The following is a 19,329-nucleotide window of genomic DNA, read 5'->3' as shown; positions in this document are numbered from 1 at the left end:
TCCATGGGAACGATCCTATTTCATATCCTACCATAACAACGTGTTTACCATTCAAGCAGTAAAGTAGTCGCTCTGGCGACGGAAAACTCCCGACACCGCGTCAATCTGTGCAGCACATGGTATATACAACGCTCAATGCTAGTTGTGCGAACGCTTGAGTGGGCGGACATTGAGCGGATATGGCTTCCCGATCCAAGTCGCCAGCTCGGTGTGATCCTTGAGCGCATCACCGGTGTTAGGATGGATGAGGACCCTATTCAAAAATGACCGGGCATGCTCAACGTCGGTCGAGGGACATCACAATCCTGGGCGACTCACGAGCAAGGTCCGCGGTTGACCACCAGCCAGGAGAAGAGGGTCCCGGTCTGGTGGGGGTTGAACACGTTCACCTCGAACATGGGCACGGGGTGGGGACCGACGGGCTTGTCCCAGAACCTGTAGATGCGCAGCTGTGAACGCCGTGACGTCAGTGCGCGAGCTCGTGCTTATCTGATATCGTCGTACTGACCTCTGGGAACTCCCGTCGTATGCGCTCGTGCAGCTCTGCCGCGTATTTCGCCTCCTCCGGTGCGTTGGGCAAGTAATAGACTGCATTAGTACGCTGTGAGCTCAGCGCGATGATGTAGAGAGGCACAACACGTACTATGGAAGTCGAAGCCATTGTTAGAAGAGTCGATGGGCTTGGGGAATTCGTCGTATGCGGCGGAGCGGGGGCCTGGAGGGTTGTACAAGGACTTGCCGTCCGCATTGAACGTCGTCGGCAGCGGCTCCGCGTTTTCGTATCCAATTAGGGGAGATGTGTACTCGGACATCGTGCTGACAGCGTGAGTTTAGTTGATTTATGCGGCAGAGCTGTCAAGGACAAGTGGATGAGCAACGTTGGTGAGTGGACTTGAAACCTATATAGCACCTCGTAGGTCAACGTTGATACGTAATGGCTGCTGTGTGAGGCAGAATTTGCCTGCGACGGTCTAGTCATAGCATTAGTACTTGGTCAGATAGCGATATACGCATGAGTCAGCATTACGCCGGAAGTACTCAAAGCCGTGGTTGCAGTATGTATAGGGGGCGACGGCTATGTGAAGTACAGGTGACCGTGTCGGGAGTACTTGCCTCTCAGTCCTCTCTAGCTTTCACGTGGGAAGATGACACGCCATGGCCTTATCGGGTCATCCACCCGCATGGTAATCCTTCAGGTTACACAGACGAATGTACAAATCTTCAAAGCACAGACAATCTTTGAGCTATCGGCCGTTTGTCGCTGTGCGAGAGTTCTTCAAAGCTGTGCTCTCTCGACGTAACTCCTGTATGACAGCCTGTGTGCCCAAGGTGCTCTTTGAATATCTTCCTGTGAGTCCGCCGTAGGATACACGTACCGCGAGGGCCTCCGGGTTCACGCCGCTTTCGATCAGACTGACGCATGTCGCGAGGGTCTCCTTGTCAAGACCAGTATTCAACAGTTGAGACATATCAAAGAGGGCTACGCAGTCGCACGATCCAGGTGGTTATAGGCCTATGTGTATGGAGGCGAATGAGCAAGCGTACTGTTGAGCGTCTCTTCGGCAGCAGAGATTCGGTCAGCTTCACGGGTGGACATCTTTCAACGTATGTAGGGCTACAAGTGCGCTTGAGGCGTCAGAATTGTTGACGACCGTGACGCAGAGGTGGCACAGATGCCGCAGCAGAGTCGGGAGGAGGTTTCGCAGAGCCCAACCGCCATTGAAGCGCTCATGTGAGCATATAGGCGCTGGAGGAGGTGGGGCACAATTTGAGGCGGAGCTCCAAAGGTGGCCAAGTTGCGGTGGCGTTACTCAGCTCGTCGTCCACGACTCGGACGGTAACTCCCACCACCCCTCTGAACACTTCTACATTCGCTCTTTAATACACTCGCCATGTCCGAACCTAGACTCGTCGATTCCTACACGGCGCCGAAGGAGGTGCTGCAGGAGTTCGCAGAGATGGCCGAGGAAGAGGACATCGACCCCTTCGCAGAGACGGCGAAGCAGCGGCAGATCGCAGCGCGCCAGTCCGACTACCACAATCGTCGGTTCAACCGCCAGGCGCACGATAGTGCCGACGCTTTCAAGGCCGTGGTCGAAGGAGAGGACGTCGAGGGAGGCTACAAGGATGCGATGAGGCTGCAACGCCTGGAGAAGGAGGAGGAGCGGGTGCGGAGGGCGATCGAGGAGAAGGAGAGACAGGAGCGGGAGGAGGGGCAGCAGAAGATGGACCTCGACAAGACACCGCCGCGCGCGGAGATTGAGGAGGCGCAGAATGAGCTTGCCGCTATGCAGGGCACGAAGCGCAAGCGGCGCTGGGACATCGCAGAGCCCGAGTCAGAGAAGGAGAACAAGGAGGTCAAGGGTGAGTGGTCCCAAGAGGCTCTCGAGGGCGCTGCGCCGAAGAAGCGGCGTTCTAGATGGGACGCGACTCCCGCCGACGTCGCAGCGGAGACTCCGAGTGGGAAGAGGTCGCGCTGGGACCAAGCCCCGGCCGCTGCTCCGGAGGTCCCGATGACGCCAATCATCATGAACGCCCCGGGTCTCATGCACGAGGACAAGCACAACCGGTACCTCACGGACGAGGAGCTCGACGCTATCCTTCCCTCTGCTGGCTATGCTATCGTCACCCCCCCTCCTGGCTACGCTCCCCTCATCCGGCCGCCGAAGCTCTCTGGTCCCTCCGTCACCGAGGTCGGGGGTTTCCAAATACAAGAGAGCTCGGATGCAGCAGCCGCAGCCGCAGCTGCTGGTCTTGCGCCTGAACTTCCCACCGAAATCCCTGGTGTCGGTAACTTGGCCTTCTTCAAGCCTGAAGATGCGCAGTATTTTGCGAAGATCCTCAAGGAGGAGGACGAGACGGAGCTATCGGTAGACGAGATGAAGGAGCGCAAAATCATGCGCTTGCTTCTGAAAATCAAGAACGGTACGCCTCCCGTCCGTAAGACCGCCCTTCGTCAGATCACCGACAAGGCTCGTGACTTCGGCGCTGGTCCTCTCTTCGACAAGATCCTCCCTCTTCTCATGGAGCGTACCCTCGAGGATCAGGAACGGCACCTGCTCGTCAAGGTCATTGACCGTGTCCTTTACAAGCTGGACGACCTCGTTCGCCCGTACGTGCACAAGATCCTAGTCGTCATCGAGCCATTGCTCATCGACGAGGATTACTATGCTCGTGTCGAAGGTCGTGAGATCATCTCCAACCTGTCGAAAGCTGCCGGTCTAGCGCACATGATCTCCACCATGCGTCCTGATATCGACCACGCCGACGAGTATGTCCGCAACACCACCGCACGCGCGTTCTCCGTTGTCGCATCGGCTCTCGGTATTCCTTCCCTGCTCCCCTTCCTGAAGGCGGTCTGTCGCAGTAAGAAGTCATGGCAGGCTCGTCATACCGGTATCCGTATTGTGCAGCAAATCGCCATCATGATGGGTTGCGCCGTCCTGCCTCACTTGCGCAACCTCGTTGAGTGCATTGCTCACGGTCTTCAGGACGAACAAACAAAGGTTCGGACGATGACTGCCCTGGCCCTGGCTGCCTTGGCGGAGGCCTCTGCGCCGTACGGTATCGAATCTTTTGATAACGTCCTCAAGCCGCTCTGGGTCGGTATCCGTCTCCACCGTGGCAAGTCTCTCGCAGCGTTCCTGAAAGCCATCGGTTTCATCCTCCCGCTCATGGACCCGGAGTACGTCTCGTACTATATCAAGGAAGTCACCATCATCCTCATCCGCGAGTTCCAAACGTCGGACGAGGAGATGAAGAAGATCGTCCTGAAGGTCGTGCAGCAGTGTGCGGCGACCGAGGGCGTCACGGCCCAGTACATCAAACAGGACATCTTACCCGACTTCTTCAAGGCGTTCTGGGTCCGCCGCATGGCCCTCGACCGGAGGAATTACCGTCAGGTTGTCGAGACCACCGTCGAGCTTGCGCAGAAGGCGGGTGTGGCGGAGATCGTGGGGAGGATCGTCAACGAGCTCAAGGACGAGGCGGAGCCGTACCGCAAGATGGTTATGGAGACCATCACCAAGGTTGTCGCGTCCCTCGGTGCCTCGGACATCGACGAACGTCTGGAAGTTCGTCTGGTCGATGGTATCATCTACGCGTTCCAGGAGCAGACAACGGAGGATCAGGTCATGTTGGACGGGTTCGGCACCGTCGTCAACGCACTCGGTACGTCTCCTTACACCACCACTGTCCCGCGCGATACTGACACGTCCCATCCGCAGGCATCCGAGTCAAGCCATACCTGACTCAAATTGTCTCGACCATTCTCTGGCGTTTGAACAACAAGAGCGCCAAGGTCCGTCAGCAGGCCGCCGACCTCACCACCCGTCTCGCCGTCGTCATCAAGCAATGTGGCGAAGATCAGTTGCTGAGCAAGCTCGGCCTCGTCCTGTTCGAGCAGCTCGGTGAGGAGTATCCGGATACGCTCGGCAGTATCATTGCTGCCGAGGGCGCGATTGCAAACGTCGTCGGTATGACGCAAATGAACCCGCCCGTAAAGGATCTCTGTAAGTTACCTCACTCCATACTGTGCTTCAGTCCTGTGTTGACGATGCTTATCCACAGTGCCCCGTATGACGCCCATCCTGCGCAACCGTCACGAGAAGGTGCAGGAAGCCACCATCAACCTGATTGGTCGTATCGCAGATCGTGGCGCGGAGTTTGTCCCCGCCCGGGAGTGGATGCGAATCTGCTTCGAGTTGCTCGACCTTCTCAAGGCGCACAAGAAGGGTATCCGTCGTGCGGCCGTCAACTCTTTTGGCTATATCGCGAAGAGTTTGGGTCCCCAGGATGTCCTTCAGGTGCTGCTGACGAACCTGCGCGTGCAAGAGCGTCAATCGCGTGTCTGCAGTACCGTCGCTATCGCCATCGTCGCGGAGACTTGCGGTCCTTTCACCTGCATTCCTGCCATTCTCAACGAGTATCGTACTGCGGAGCTCAACGTCCGTACGGGTTGTTTGAAGGCCCTGTCCTTCGTTTTCGAATACGTCGGACCGCAGTCGGCGTACTACGCCGACTCCGTCGTCACAATGCTCGAGGACGCCCTCACCGACCGCGATCTCGTTCACCGACAGACTGCGAGTACTATCGTCAAGCATTTGGCCCTCGGTGTCGCTGGACTTGGCTGCGAAGACTCGATGCTTCACCTCATGAACCTAGTCTGGCCGAACTGTTTCGAGACGTCCCCGCACGTCATCGGCGCGGTTATGGAAGCCATCGAGGCGATGCGCGTCACCCTCGGCCCAGGCGTTCTCCTCAGCTACGTCCTCCAGGGCTTGTTTCACCCTGCGAGGAAGGTCCGGGAGGTGTATTGGAGGATATATAACTCGCTCTACCTCGGTGCAGAGGACGCGCTCGTGCCGTTCTACCCCGACCTCGGTGAGCTGAGCGAGGGGCAAAATGTATATGACCGTCAGCCTCTGCAGATGTTCATATGAATGGGTAGTCTTTCCTAATAGTTATTGTTGTAATAGTAGGTGCTGGCTTCGTGTATGGTACTCTAGTTCTCTCTACTACGATGAACGTCATTGCAAGTTCGACGTTGGGATACATGGCTGAGGTGCATAAAGACAGATATGGGGCAGGGTATGATATGAAAGGATCCATGCACGACATGAAGCGTTGTGCACTTAACGTCGACGACATGGCATGTGACTCACGAGATTCGCGCATTCTATCCTGCCAGAGCCTTCCTGCTGTACTGTTGCCAGATCATCAGTATTCGGCGCAGTGTATTTTTGATTGAGGGCTTACATCGTGGTCAAATTTAGCAGCGCGGACATCCTTGTACATGTCGTGCAATGCAGACATCAATCCGAGGTTCATCTCACACTTCGTACACCAAATCTTCTTCGCCAAGGACTCCTTCAGTAGCTTCGCGAGGTTAGGCTCGTATCTCCAAATGTCGGTGCTCTTGCATCCCTGCAAACCATGCGCGGTCTGTCGCCAGAGATTCAGTAGCCAAGGATCGCGGGGGTCAGGAACCTCGGGGACCTTGACTGTCGGTTTTGTCGTGGACTTGGTGTTGGTCTTTCTGCTGGGACTGGCCGCTGCGTTGCTGGGAGCTGTCGAGGTGGGAGTTCCGGTTATGGCTGTTCCCGTCAGCCTCGAAGTTGTTGCATAACTCTGGTGGCGATTGATTAGTAGACGGTGGTAAATAGTGGCCGGAGTATCCTCCATCTCAGGCGGACATCCGTAAATCTGGAGTTCGCCACTCAGGTTGGAAAGGGTGGATCTCGCATAGTCCGAGAATCCCATCCTGGCGGCGAGTAGGTAGCTCGCCAAGGGGCGCTCTCGGGAGGCGAGCCAAAATGCTCCGCGGCCTAGAGAGTCCAAGGCTTGCTGTATGTCGTACTTCCGTGCACAGTCCATCATTGTCATGAGCTCGTGCAGGTCTATCTCGAGGTGGAGGCGTCGCTTGGTCGGGTAGCAGGCTTCTAGAATAGGCCCTAGAGCTGATCTAGGTGCATCTAGCTCGAGGATAGGAAGGGTAGAAGAGCTTCCTGTGACAGGGCGAGGAGGATCGGGGCACAGGTGGGCGATCTTCTGTTCGAGGACCGACGATGCAAGGCAGAGAATGATTCTGTGCGAACGGAAGTCTACTCCATCGGATGAGCGGCAGATGATGTCAGCGTAAGGACGAGGTTGGAAAGCAATTATAGGTGGACTGGAATCCAGTGAAAGCCGCGTTTTCTTCTCGTCCTTGGCTGCAGGAATGTCCTCCATTGCTGGTTCCCAAAACTTGAAGGACTCCGGTACGTTTCCGCCCGCTCGCAGGAACTTCGTGAGGCGGAAGTAGTCTCCGCTCGAGACCTCTTCGAACTCCGGCGGGGCCTTGACGGGAATTTCCTTCCCGAAGAGCGCATGGGCTGCACCTCGCGCTTCATCTTCGAGTCGGAGAAGGCAGGCTGACGCCCACACCCTCAGTGGCTCATCTTTCATATAGGCACGGAGCGTCTTCTTCAGGATGAGGCTCGCCTCCTCTAACTTATACTTGATGGCGATAGCAAGCACGAGGCGTACGTCCGTGAGGCTGGCGAAGGTTGGGTCCGCTACAGGGTAGCATAAGCGGAGCAAAGGATCTAGCGTATCGCTCTCTTCCGCAATGGCAATCATGTACTTTCCGTCTGCTGTACGCTCACATTCGGGCGAGACAAGCATCTCGGAGAAGACAGGGGAAGCCTCCGCAAGGATAGCACTGCGCACACGGAAGTGCACTCCGTCGCGCGATCGGATGACGACGTCGGCAGCGGGGTTATCAAAGGGTGTTCCGGCGAAAGTCGGAGTGACTGGAGGATTTGGCATGGGTAATAGAGCACAGTGAGATCTGCTGGGATTGGACTGCGAGATGTGATTCAGCACAGGCATGCACCAAAGAACGATATACCCACCGACCGACTCGTGAGACTGGAGAGCTTGGAAGAGTACGTAGACAAAGCGCAAAACTTCTCTCAAACTTTGTCTCAAACCTATGCTCCGACAAGCGCCGTCATGGGGCCACAAGTATCAGCACTAGGCACGAGGCAGCCCTTTCGGGACGCAGTGACACCGGGCCGCGTAACATCTACTCGGAAGGTCCTCTCGCCACCAGAAAGCTGCAGAGAGGAGTCAGGAAAGGACCAACATCAGATAGTAGTGGCAAACTCACCTCAAGCTGTCGATTTCATAGTGTCGAACTCACATAGCTGCATGACAAGAGACAAGAGAAATCCATTAGATTCACAACTTTACAGCGCCAGGCTACACGTAAACAGGACACGGATATTGCACGGTGAGTCGATAAGATACTGAACGATATGCAACAAGCAATGCGCGATCATTACGATCCGCCCGTCAACCCCGGCGGGAATCCAGAGAAGACGATCTCCTCTTGCACCGCGCGCCCGCCGACGTTGTACGCTATCCGCAACTTCAGCCGGAGGGCCGCCTGTGCGGGAGGAACGATCAGCATCAATGCACGTCGACGGAGAAGGGGAGACGGAAAGACTTACGCCAGCGGGACTCAGAACGCGCAGCTCTTGCGTCTCCACGATGCCCGGCCGGATGGTCGGAGACGAAATGGGCGCCATCTGCAGCTGCTGCGACTTGGGCACCGCTGCCTGGAAGTTGAGGTCTGCAACCGGGTTCGCGCCCGTCGCCTGGAAATGCGCGATGATCCGCACGAGACCCGGCCGCGTCGCCGACGTCTGGGGCGACAACGTTATACGCAGTTCGTTCTTTTCGTATGCCGTGTATCCGGACGGCGCGGCCGCTGTCGCGGGAGGTGGCGACGCCGCCTGGGGTATGGCGGCCGCTGCGCCGAAGATGGACTGCATCGAGGGGGCAGGAGCTGCCGCTGCGGGGGGAGAGGAGGTTGCAGGGGATGAAGAGGCGGGAGCGTCGAAAAGGCTGAGGATGTCTTGGGTGACGTTTCGTTGGGGTGCGGCGGGGGCAGGCGAGCCTGTAGACGTGGGTGGGGGTGAAGCGGAGCTGCCGAAGATCTCCGCGAGAAGGTCTTGAGTGGCTGGAACGGTAGGAGTGCCATTTGGTGCCGGCGTGCTGGATATGTCATCGCCCAGAAGGTCCGCATCCTTGCCAGGAGCCACGGAGCCAACGGGCTTGTTCTCACTGACTGGCCAAAAGGTGAGCCTGGGATCACAGTGTCAACTGGCGATATCGTAAACGTACCGACACCGAGAACGGTAGCCTTGAGCTCGGGCGCGGGCATACGCTCCAGAACGCCAGAGCGGACCTCGCCAAGGTTGAACAAGCTGGCAAACTCGACCGCGCGCTGCTGGATCTCGAGCTCAAGACTAGTGGCGTAGCCGAGAAGCACGTTCTGTATTCGCTCTTGCTGAGCGGGGGTCGTGGTCGGCCGTGACGAGATCTTCGTGATCGCGGTGAGAACGAATTGACGTGTGAGGTAGTTGGCATACGGGGAGTCCAAAATGGACAGCAGGAGATCGACCAGCTCTTTGTCCGTGACCTACGGGTGCGTTCCGGTGAGCGTTTGCAGGCGCGGCCAGTAAGACACGTCTTACCGCTCTGGGAGTCTCCTCGTCTACCAGACCACCCTCCAGTAGGATTTCGCTGTACTCGCCGATCACCCACGTAGCACTTAGAGTCAACGACTCCTGCGAGATATCCGAACGGAGCGACGTGTACAGCTTCGACGCCGTGTATCCCTGCAGCTCCGGCGTGTGCGCCACGAGTCGGATGAATGCGGACAAAATCTCTTCCCTGACAAAGTTACCAGCCTAGAAGATAGACATTTCATCACCATCGTGGAGTCATGAACTGCAGTACACGCTCTCGGAAGAGGAACGCACCAGCTTCAAGACGCGTAGCACCGTGTCGATGTGCCAGCGCTTGTTGGGCGCGAAGCGCTCGGCGGCGAGGCAAATCTGGGTCGTCATCGGAAGCTTGAACTCGTCGTCGGCGACCTCGAGGAAGGCGAGGAGCTCGCGGATGAGGATGCGGACATTCTGCTCGTTGATGAGGGCGTATGAAAGCTCGAGCGCGCGCCGCCGAATCGAGATGTCGCCATCACGGAGGCAGTCGAGGATGATGTTCCGGTGCCGCTGCACGGCGTTAGTGTCGATCGCGACGACCTTATTCAGCGTATTCAGCGCGACATAACTGGCATACGTGATAGTCTTAGCGGGACAGTGAGAGACAGGTAAGCATAAGGAAGGGCGTACCGGATGTTGTTGTCGCGGTTGCTCAAGAACTTGCCAAGGATGTTAATGGCCATGACCCGCAGGCCGCTGTCTGCCTCGATCTCGAGGACGGTCATGACGGTCTCATATAGGATGGAATTTCCGACATTCTTGGTCGAGTCGGTGTTGGTCGCGACTTGGGCAAGGATATCGTTCATGGTCTCGCTCGCTTTCGGGTCGCCCCTACCCAGAAGGCGCATAAGACGCAGGATCCTGGCTTGGAGGAAAGGATCAGTGATCCCGGAGACGTCGTGTTCAGGGCTATAGCCAGTGGTGACCAGGGCCTTGAGATGTCGTACGAGCAAAGGGACAGCCTGCATATTATCGTCAACATGTCAAGGCAGTTGCACGACAATGGAAATGCACGCAGACGTACGTTACGGAATTCTTCTAAACAGTTGGCATCTAGTTGGCACATCTCCGTAACGAGGGTAATGGCGGTCAAGAGCACTCCGTGGTTGCGGTCGGCGAGCAGGTTCTTGGCTTTGGCAGTGAAGTGGTCGGCAAGTTCGGGTACTTTGCGTACTACCCTGAGTGCGCAAAGGGCTGCCTGATACGAAGGTCGATATAGTGGTGATCGGGTTACGAGGAGTGCACACCTTCTTGCGGATGTAAGTATTACTCGAACCCAAGAGCTTCTCGATCTCGTTTGCCAGGTCTCGAGACATCTCTTCCGATGCGATGTCGGCAAACGTACAGAGGGCAAGGCCGACGGCATACATGTTGGCATGGTTCATGTCGCTGTGGGCCTATGGGTAGGTAGACCAATGGACAAGGCAGGGATGACGCACTTTTTCAAGGAATTTGTCACCAACGTGAGCACCTCTTGGTTCTCGTCCAGAAGTAGCATGATTCCAAGGTATCCCAGCCGTTTGTCGGCAAAGCGGGGACTTGCCACAAGCTTGAGACATTCCATCTGGCCGAAGTGGGCCTCCGAGCCAAGCATGTGGATGTAGAGGAGCTTGGCGACATTGTTGTGTCTTGCGTAAGAGTCCTCTTCGCGGAATGAAGCACGGATAGCGGCCGACTCTTGCTTGATCAAGGCGCGCTCGTCTGCAACGGTCTGCTAGGATTAGCCATGCCATCGGGTGTGTGAACGGATGGCTGTAGGCAAACTGACCTTACAAGCGCGAATGCCCTTGATCAAGGCTGTCGGATGATTGAGATGCGTTCAGAAGACATGGAATTAGGCAGCTACCTTTGAGATTGTGGTATGGCATCCTACGAGGAGACGGCCGGGGACGAGAGGGAGCTGCTGCAGTGTATGGATGCCAGAGTCGGACCGCGTCTTCGTGTGCTCAGCCTACACAGCTGCCACCTTTTCCCCGCGATTATTTATTGGATGCTTAACGTTAACCCTGGCTGATATGCGCCGATAAGCTCAAGGCCTGCTGCTGACATAAGTCCCGCTTGAGAGGCATACAGCTGCCTTATCCGGATAAGCCAGTACCGTACGTCGGGGCGTCTACCGGGGCGGTCGCGACTTGCGCCCTTGCACTCTCTCTCCCCCTCTTCCCTCAGTCTATCATGGCGTCCCGCTCTCAGCGGCCACTCGCACCCTTTCCATCGTCGCATGAAGTCTCTGTCTCAGAGACTCTTAGTCGACTAGGCATGACCAGAGAGCAATTCGCCGCCAAACAAGCAGAATTATCTTCAGGCCTCCTCTGCAACCAGCCTTTCGTCCCGAGACCCTCCGCGGCGGCGCAACAACCTTCCAACGGGCGACATCAACTTGACAGCTTCGATGGAGGTCGCTCTCGCTCTACCTCTGTCTCGAGCTCGTCGTCGCGCAATCCCTCGCCCGCCCCACCACGTACCCCAGCGAGGCACGACCGCCCAGAAGGAGGCCCCTCGCGTCCACGAGACCAGATGGAGATGATTTTGGAAGAGCAGTATCGTAAGAAGGTTTCTCGTAGAAGAGGTTCGTTCGTGGTTTTACACAGTATGCGCGGACATCGGCCTGAAGCACGTCTACTTCACCCATCAGACTCCACATCGCGTTCACGCGATGGCGAGCGTGTTTTCTCCACTCCTTCCCATGCTGTTGACCGGCCATCTTCTTCTAATGTCAGTAGGGCCCGTGTTTCCGCGTCGCCGTGACTGATGGTTGGATTTCGTCCAGTGGCCGCCGGTCACACCTCACCACTATAGATATTATAGCGAACGCGTCGTCGGAGAAGCTTCCGCGTCGAAACACGCTAGCGTATGTCTCCTTATGGTCGCGTCGATGTATAGTACTGCAAGCTAAGCTCAGTAGTCTTCTCAGGACAGCAGTGATGTTCCCGAGACCCCTTCTCGGAATCGTGAACGAGGCCGGTTCAAAGTCCCCCCACCCCGTTACAATATACCAAAGACCCCATCCCGACACGACGTTGGCTCATCCCTTCCCACCACGCCGAAGTCAAGTCCACCGCCAGTCGTCAACCTCGTGTCGTCGCCTGGGCCTATGAGGCCCGACCCTCCCGAAGAGGAACACCTACCGTTCATCCTTCCCCCGGGCCCGTATTCCACTGCCAAGCCGGAGCTGTCATATGCGGCCATCATTGGAAGGGCCATTCTGTCCTCACCAGGGCACGCTCTGGCCCTTCAGGACATCTACGAGTACATCACGACCGTCTTTCCGTACTACAGGCGCGGAGAGCCTACGTGGATGAACTCCGTACGACATGCTTTGTCTACGATGGCCGTCTTCAGGAAGGAGCGGGGACGTGCTGAAGGCAAGAGCTTGTGGGCCGTTTACGACTGTGATCTGCCCTGCTTCGAGGGTGGAGGTTTCAAGAAGGCGCTATGCGCAGACATGCAGAACGGTGTACCACCCCGGCGGAAGCGGGCGACAGAGGACGGAGTGGAAGGTCCACGATCGAAGCGACGCAAAGGCAACGAACAGCGATCTCCAGCAGTGCCATCCCCGGTCAAGCCTCCGTTCTTCCCCCACGTCATGCCGAATCCAAACCACCAGTCATACTATGAGGCTGCATGGCTCCAGCAGCAGCAGGTCCCTGCGGATGTACTCTTCCCCCCGTTACCAGCTTCGTCGAACTTTCACCGTGTCGTGGCGCGAGCTGCATCTATTCCCGTGCTGGATGTGCCCCTCATGGTGCCCTCTGATGCGTCGACCGACGGCGCAAGCACGGAGACCGAGGGCGATGACGACCTCACATCTTCATCTTCACCTATCGAACGTCCGCCTTCGTCGTCGTCCTTACCTGACTTGGTTTCGAGTCTAAGCACCTCATCAAGTCCAACGTCTTCTTCGCACCTCAGCTTGCCCGGGGACAGCTCTCGAGATCCGTCACCTGCGATCGCTTATGTGCCGCCTCCTGTGGTAGGGATTACGGATGATATCGAAGGAGATCCTATGGCTGCCTGGTTGCGGTCCGATTCGCCTCCGCCCGCGATCACGTATCTCTCTCAGAAGGTCAAAGGCAAAGCGAAAGCAAAGTCGCCACGCTCGTCAGGCAAGAAGCAACCACGGGTACGTCTTTCCGTCCAGTTGCTCATCCACTAAGCGATGCTAACGATCAGTACTAGAAGATGGCTGCGATGCATCCGCCAACCTCGCCCACGCCCGAGCGTCGAGGAATGGCTGCAGCTTCCCGACGAGTGTCAAGCTCCACGAAACCCAGGAGCCCTCCGAAAGTGGGCTCCTCGCCATTCGCCCCCAAACCTGTCACCGCACAGTCTGTGTTGCATCAGCTGAATGAATCGCTTGTCGCATCGGCCATCGCCGCTGAACAGGACAATGAGGCGGAAGGGGTGGAACGTCCATCCACTCCGGATCGTATAGTCACCCCGCCCCCACCGTCCACCCCTCTTCGCGTGGAGGACTTGGAGGCGGAACTAATCGACTTTTCGCCGTTCAAGTCGCTTACGGCCGACATCGACCACCTGTTTGGGACGTCTCTTCCCTTCCATTCTCTTCAGAGCCCCGTGTTCAGCGCCCGGGCCCCTCTTTTGGGTATGGGCAGTGTGGACGATTTCGTTGCCGGGACCGGAGATCTCGCAGCCGCTGCCGCCGCAATACGGTCTCCCGCGGCTCCCGCACCGCGGACCCCGAAGAGGTCGCCTTTCCTCAGCAGTACCAGTGCGGGCTTGTCCGTCCGGATCGCTTCGCCGTTCGGGACGCCGTCTCGAAGCTCGATGCGGGATCCCCTCCACCAGTTTGACGACGATTTGGCGCAATATTTCTCGAGCGCGAATGACCTTTTTGCGGCTTACACGACACTTGCGAACTCGCCAACCCCGAGTCACCGTGATTGCTGAGCTCCAGCCCTCTTGCATAACAGTCAACAATACGTCACTGGAACCTCCGCACTGCTATTCTACTCAGGCTCACCACGATATCTCCATCCCGAAGTGGTTGCGCTTCATTCCACCTATCCTTATTGGTTACGCCCGTTCCGATCGGTTGTCTGTGAACGTTCACATTGTATCGTTCGTCGTTGCATAGACGGGACTCGTACCAAGTCTGACGTACCCTCCAATACATTACTCATCTCGATAGCTGTATGTACATACGATTATTTTCTCATTCACCTTTGTTTATATTTCCTCTATGTCTCCTTCTATCCCTCTCATCTCTCCTGCAATGGTTTTGTTCAGCCCTGGCCTGATGCCTTCATTGCGTCGCCTTGTCTCCGGTCCCCAGTCCCATGCACACATCCCCAATCCTCATTCCTCCTCCGTCCTTGCGATACCGCGGATTTTGACTGTGATTGCTTGTCGATACTTGTGTTGTTCGCTTCGCTTTGTAGTAATCGCGCATGCTTTGTCGTCGAACTGTCGACATCCAATATACGAACCACACCGTGTACTATTGCACCACTGCATCCGCTCCCCTCTTCCCCCCGTAGTCCCTCACCTCACGCTATGCCTTGGCACATCATTACCACTCATCTCCTGAGCTTCCAAACGGATACGCATGTAATTGCCTCATAATGGCTAGAGGCCACGTTGATCACACTCGTACTGCTCGGCGAATAGGTATAAGCTGCTTGGATACATGAATGGTCTGTGTCCTTGGAGTCAGAACGTTTGCGTATTACTATTCGAGTGTACCAGTCCGTTCCGAAGATGCGTATGAAAGATATGAGGTACATGTGGCGTAGCTATCCGGTCTCGTGATATTCAAACACTCATACAGTAAATCCGGCAGCCCTCCTGTCACACAAACGGCGAATACCAAGCTCAAGGCATGAACTCTGCGGTAACCGTTAGACAACCTTTTGTTCGAGTACAGCAGACACTCACCATCTTCATCTAATAGTGTTTCTTCCTCGAGGCACGCCTCAATGAATTCAGCGATAACGAGATGCCTACGCTTCGGCCTTTACATAGGGGTCAGCTACATCACCTTACAATGTATGATATGATGGGAGCTCACTTGGAGGTGCGCTTGATGAGCTCTTGCCTACGACTGATGTCACGCTTGTCAAGCACCACATGAGTTAATTTGGGGTCGTCAACGTCTGTAACGCGACCGCCGTTGCTCTCGATAAGTTTCACGATCTCTTTCAGGCTGTAGGTATACAGATGAGAATAGGTCGCTCTGAGAAACGCAAGGGGAGGCTCACCGCTTCTCCACGTCTGCCTCGTTCTTCGCTTTGACAGACAAGCCGAGCTCTCGGGCCTTGCTAGGAGAGTCAACATAGAAGCACCTTGGTCGAGAGTCAGCGGTGGTAGGCAAAGGCAAAGACAGTCAACCTACAGATGCTTGAAGATCTTGTCCTGGTCATAATGAATAGCATCTTCATCTTCTCCCATGCGGACATACTCTTCCTCCTTGCCCTGTGAACAGGTGTCACTTCTGATGCTACCTGCGGTCAAGCAGTTCTCCTCAACATACCTTCCCGCTGGCCTTCTCGCTCTGAGTAGGCTTCATGTCTCCCTCCCTCTCGATTTGCTCCCAGTCGCCATCTTCCTCATCGAAGCCGACCTCCGGTTCAGGTCGCACATCCTCGTTCTCCGAATCCGGCTCTTCCTCGTCTGGCTCGGGCTCCGTCTCGCTGCCGCTGTCCTCCTCCCGTGATTGCGTGGCCTTAGACTTGGCTCCGATATCGAACCACTCTGCCATTGATGGATCGATCTGGCTCTCTACCTGCTTCTCATGAGCAAGTTCTTCAGGAGTCTTGCTTATGGATGCTGATGGAGAAGAGGGCGGGGGAGATTCTTCCTCGGTATCGCTGTTATCCGCGCTGTAGTCTTCGGTCTCCTTGCGAGCTGTCGTCGCGTGGAAGAAATACCTGTACAAAGGTTAGCAGAGTCCCCGCACAGTTGAGTAGAGAAACGGACTTCTTCGTCAAAGGCACGATCGTCTCCTTTGCCACACAGTCCAGGATCCACTGAGGCCGGATGATGTCGCATACGTCCTTGTTGATGATCAGCTTGAGGTCATATGCTGCCAGCACCATCTCGGCATCCGCATATGTAGCGCTGAGTGTCGATCGTAGATATACGTACGCGTTGTTTGGCCGCCATATACCACGAACAGATTCGGGTCATCGCGGGGGATGTGAACGACCTTGCCGCCATGAGCATGTATCCTATTCACAATGTCAATGCCGCAATCGATGCACAAAGTTGAGAGCGTACATCTGCTGAAGAGCACTCTTGTCCGCAGATCCGGTTCTAGACTTCGGGTCGGAGGACACCACTGGGAACGGGATATCATCACAAAGAAGTAGAGATGTGGTCCTTAGGTACTCACTGAACTTGTAACCGTCGAACAACTCGGATTCTACTGGTACATCCTTGAGGTTTGTCCCTTGGTATTCCGGCATGATCGTAGGCTGGTTCCCCTTCATTAGCGCGAGGAAATTGGCTAGCAAACGAGACCAACCTTCTTGGCCGTCTTCTTTGCCTTCTTCTTGGGCTTGCTGCAATAGGATATTAGAGTGAACATACGGCTGGTATGATACTAAGGAGATGTCGTACTCATCATCGTCCTCCATCTTCCTCTTCTTCTCGGACCTAATATTCTCGAGGACAGCTATGCATATAAGGTTTCATTTGAGCCACATCAATCCACCACACCATGATGGTCACGCGTACCAGTGGCGGTCATGCAGTCCGCGATGCTCAAATCATCTCGGATCCGGAGTGCACGCGGGAAGCGCATGGTGAACCCCAATGAGTATAAGTCGGAGCTGATGATTTCCGCCCCCTTGATCTTGAGGATGAACGAGCTGCAAGGCGGGGGAAATGAGCCTTTTGCAAAGTAATCGCTCGGTAGATATAGGCTCACTCTTCTGGTTCGAGATAACAGTCGCCTTTATCCTCATGTCCCTTTCTTGACACGTGCAGCCATGAAGGCCCATTGACGCCCCATACCTTCCAAGGCTTTTGGCGGATCCAGATGTAGTCGGCGTACGAAAGGCCCGTGCCAATGCGCACAAAGGAACAATACCTAGTCAAGGACAGCTATCAGTACCGATAAACATCATAGTCAGAGAGGTACGAGCTCACTTCGGCTCGTCGTCGTCGTTCGACCGTCGATCATCCAAGACTGCGCAGATGAGGGTGGAGACACCTCCAGATCGTCTGCCAGTCCCATAGTTCCCGGCTGAAGGCATATGGGGAGTTCATGCATGAAAGGCCAAGGGACCGTAGCACTCACCGACGACAAGAAGATCGACTGTTTCTCCCATGTTATCCTGTCATCCAACTGTCAGCCAAAGATAGCTGCATACTGCGAGACGCAACGTACCATATATTCTGGCTTCACTTTGATCCAATCCTTGTTCCTTCCGTTGAGCACATACTCCGCATCCGGATGCTTGAGTACCAACCCTTCGCCACGGTTGGCAACGATGTCATCCATGCGAATTCGTATGTCCTTCGCGGTCTTCCCTTCGTATTCCGTTATAAACTCGATGCGCCCGGGCACCTCCTTAAGACAAGACCGGAGGTTCCGTTTGCGGAACTTCGTGGATCGGTGGAGCAGCGACATGCCGTTGAGGTAGAGTAGGTCGAAGACTTTGACTGGACAACTGACATAAGAAATCCGGTTACATGTATCTGGGAGCTCATCACCTACAGCAGGGGCGTGGGTTATGTTCCTTCTTTGACCTATCCAGAGCCGCGGTTTTGAGGCTTCCAAATGGCAAGTTGCGTCCTGACACGGGATCCCAGACGAGCATCTCGCCGTCCAGGATAATCCTTACAGACCGATTGATTAGAAACATCACTTATAACTAGCGGACAACGCACTCGTCGACCCGTTCGTCGAATGCTGCGTCGATATACGGGGTCAAGCTGCCTGTACCGACGTGTTTGCCATACAAGTACGTATAGTCTTTGCCCTTTCTGTACGTTGCGGTGTCAGCGGTTGCGGGACCTAGGTTTCTCCACAAACTGACCGTGAGCAGTAGAAGTACTCGTTGCCCCGTTTATGCAACTGGATACGCTCCCCGTCGAGCTTCTCCTCTATGATAAAGGTTCGACCTTGCATCCCCTTGACAGACTCTTCGATCTTCTTGTTGGGGCGCTTGCAGAGCATAGGGGCAAAAGCACGGAATAGCTGGACAGTCTTGTCCTAATCCAGGTCTGGGTGAGTTTCAGGAATTGGAAAGCGGACAGGCAGTAGTGACCTCATCCTTCAGTCGTCGGAAAGGGTCGGATAGCTCCCAAGCTACCTTCTTCAGGTCAGAGCAGGTGTTGAACAGGTCGTGAGCGTCGGGATGGAAGACACCGAAGACAGTGTTCTCCTTCACGGAGATGATCATATCTGTGATGCGATGAGTTTTCGCGACTGTAGTTTAAAGGCATGCCAGAAACCTTTCAAAATGATGCGCACGATCCACCGTTGCTCCTCGGGAGTCGATCTGTTGTAAATGCGCTGCAGGATCTTGGACTGAATATCACTAATAAAGAGATTGAGATGAACAAGCCATGGGTCGACTAGCAAGCATACGTACGACTTGCCCATGTTTTGCGCGATCTGATCCAGGTATTCATTGACATCGTCGACGGTCAGAGATCCCTCTACGACGGAAGATCGCTTGTTCACGACCTCATAGAGCACTGTAGGAAAGTCGCCCGACGATTTCTGGTCAAAAGGAGCGGCTGTTAGAGTGCTGACTGCTTCACGACCGTCTGACTCACGCCTCTTTCAGTGGGCTTCTTCCAGTTGAGCAGTCGCACCGCATCCGGATCACGTTTGCCCAAAGGGATGAGCTTGATATAGGCCCTTGCAAGGTTCTTCTCCTTCAGACCGTATACAGCTCGCTCGCGGTCTTTCTGCAAACGAATTTGATGTCAACCACCGAGCCCCCAGAGCGTCACAGAAACCAACCTGCGGCAGTATGAGTCTCAAGACAGGGTATAGATCGGGACCTATTTCTTTCCGCCAATGCTGCCACGCATGTCGATGAGTTTCCTCTACACTTCCGAGACGTCAAACACTCACGTTGAACCACGACGAGAGCAATTTGCGACGTTTGTCAGGCTTTCTTTCATTCTGCAATCTGTCAAAAAGTGCCGCTAGCACATGGAACGGCGCGCTCCCGTTGTTTTGCGGCGGTGCGGGATATATGAGTGGATGGCCTGGCGCCGCGGCCACCGGTGGCGACGACTCGCGCGGCGGGGAGCTCCTACCGGGGGATGACGGAGCCGGCGTTGGCTGCATCGT

General features: G+C 55.6%; 7 protein-coding genes across 7 annotated transcripts; 2 read left to right on the top strand and 5 right to left on the bottom strand.

The window, feature by feature from the left end:
• Nucleotides 1–138: 138 nt before the first annotated feature.
• Nucleotides 139–812, bottom strand: DICSQDRAFT_167451 (uncharacterized protein; the record flags this gene model as incomplete). Its single annotated transcript, XM_007363026.1, has 4 exons — nucleotides 139–253; nucleotides 319–449; nucleotides 509–588; nucleotides 644–812. The coding sequence occupies 4 exons, from the start codon at nucleotides 810–812 to the stop codon at nucleotides 139–141; spliced, it is 495 nt and encodes a 164-aa protein (XP_007363088.1).
• A 432-nt stretch (nucleotides 813–1,244) lies between these two features.
• DICSQDRAFT_53737 (uncharacterized protein) lies at nucleotides 1,245–1,597 on the bottom strand (the record flags this gene model as incomplete). The annotated part of the gene is made up of 3 exons (XM_007363025.1): nucleotides 1,245–1,316; nucleotides 1,377–1,480; nucleotides 1,546–1,597. The coding sequence occupies 3 exons, from the start codon at nucleotides 1,595–1,597 to the stop codon at nucleotides 1,245–1,247; spliced, it is 228 nt and encodes a 75-aa protein (XP_007363087.1).
• Nucleotides 1,598–1,892: 295 nt separating this feature from the next.
• Nucleotides 1,893–5,441, top strand: DICSQDRAFT_53653 (small nuclear ribonucleo protein; the record flags this gene model as incomplete). The annotated part of the gene is made up of 3 exons (XM_007363024.1): nucleotides 1,893–4,170; nucleotides 4,227–4,511; nucleotides 4,570–5,441. The coding sequence occupies 3 exons, from the start codon at nucleotides 1,893–1,895 to the stop codon at nucleotides 5,439–5,441; spliced, it is 3,435 nt and encodes a 1,144-aa protein (XP_007363086.1).
• Nucleotides 5,442–6,771: 1,330 nt separating this feature from the next.
• On the bottom strand, nucleotides 6,772–7,308 carry DICSQDRAFT_53724 (uncharacterized protein; the record flags this gene model as incomplete). The annotated part of the gene is made up of 1 exon (XM_007363023.1): nucleotides 6,772–7,308. A coding segment is annotated over one exon (537 nt), but the record flags the coding sequence as incomplete, so codon positions are not given.
• Nucleotides 7,309–7,697: 389 nt separating this feature from the next.
• On the bottom strand, nucleotides 7,698–10,978 carry DICSQDRAFT_81461 (gamma-adaptin). Its single transcript, XM_007363022.1, has 11 exons — nucleotides 10,900–10,978; nucleotides 10,822–10,850; nucleotides 10,493–10,764; nucleotides 10,301–10,442; nucleotides 10,078–10,251; nucleotides 9,684–10,015; nucleotides 9,312–9,621; nucleotides 9,024–9,239; nucleotides 8,671–8,968; nucleotides 7,995–8,614; nucleotides 7,698–7,930 (listed from the first exon to the last, which is right to left on the bottom strand). The coding sequence occupies exons 1-11, from the start codon at nucleotides 10,919–10,921 to the stop codon at nucleotides 7,823–7,825; spliced, it is 2,523 nt and encodes an 840-aa protein (XP_007363084.1). The 5' UTR covers nucleotides 10,922–10,978; the 3' UTR covers nucleotides 7,698–7,822.
• Nucleotides 10,979–11,215: 237 nt separating this feature from the next.
• DICSQDRAFT_178750 (uncharacterized protein) lies at nucleotides 11,216–14,545 on the top strand. The gene is made up of 5 exons (XM_007363021.1): nucleotides 11,216–11,622; nucleotides 11,689–11,768; nucleotides 11,824–11,904; nucleotides 11,968–13,176; nucleotides 13,233–14,545. Exons 1-5 carry the CDS (start codon nucleotides 11,229–11,231, stop codon nucleotides 13,962–13,964), a joined length of 2,496 nt encoding a protein of 831 aa, XP_007363083.1. The 5' UTR covers nucleotides 11,216–11,228; the 3' UTR covers nucleotides 13,965–14,545.
• Nucleotides 14,546–14,674: 129 nt separating this feature from the next.
• On the bottom strand, nucleotides 14,675–19,326 carry DICSQDRAFT_81457 (DNA ligase 4; the record flags this gene model as incomplete). The annotated part of the gene is made up of 26 exons (XM_007363020.1): nucleotides 14,675–14,902; nucleotides 14,952–15,028; nucleotides 15,085–15,219; nucleotides 15,275–15,358; nucleotides 15,409–15,488; nucleotides 15,547–15,943; nucleotides 15,993–16,098; nucleotides 16,161–16,243; nucleotides 16,293–16,353; nucleotides 16,408–16,489; nucleotides 16,540–16,576; nucleotides 16,635–16,689; nucleotides 16,752–16,885; nucleotides 16,945–17,106; nucleotides 17,166–17,262; nucleotides 17,317–17,353; nucleotides 17,407–17,681; nucleotides 17,737–17,858; nucleotides 17,910–18,005; nucleotides 18,059–18,234; nucleotides 18,290–18,426; nucleotides 18,477–18,562; nucleotides 18,617–18,747; nucleotides 18,804–18,938; nucleotides 18,994–19,053; nucleotides 19,108–19,326. 26 exons carry the CDS (start codon nucleotides 19,324–19,326, stop codon nucleotides 14,889–14,891), a joined length of 3,078 nt encoding a protein of 1,025 aa, XP_007363082.1. The 3' UTR covers nucleotides 14,675–14,888.
• Between the last annotated feature and the right edge of the window lie 3 nt (nucleotides 19,327–19,329).

This window comes from Dichomitus squalens, assembly GCF_000275845.1.
Source record: "Dichomitus squalens LYAD-421 SS1 unplaced genomic scaffold DICSQscaffold_5, whole genome shotgun sequence".
NCBI lineage: Eukaryota > Fungi > Basidiomycota > Agaricomycetes > Polyporales > Polyporaceae > Dichomitus > Dichomitus squalens.
Note: the sequence above shows the minus strand (reverse complement) of the source record. Positions and strands in the feature narration are given on the sequence as shown.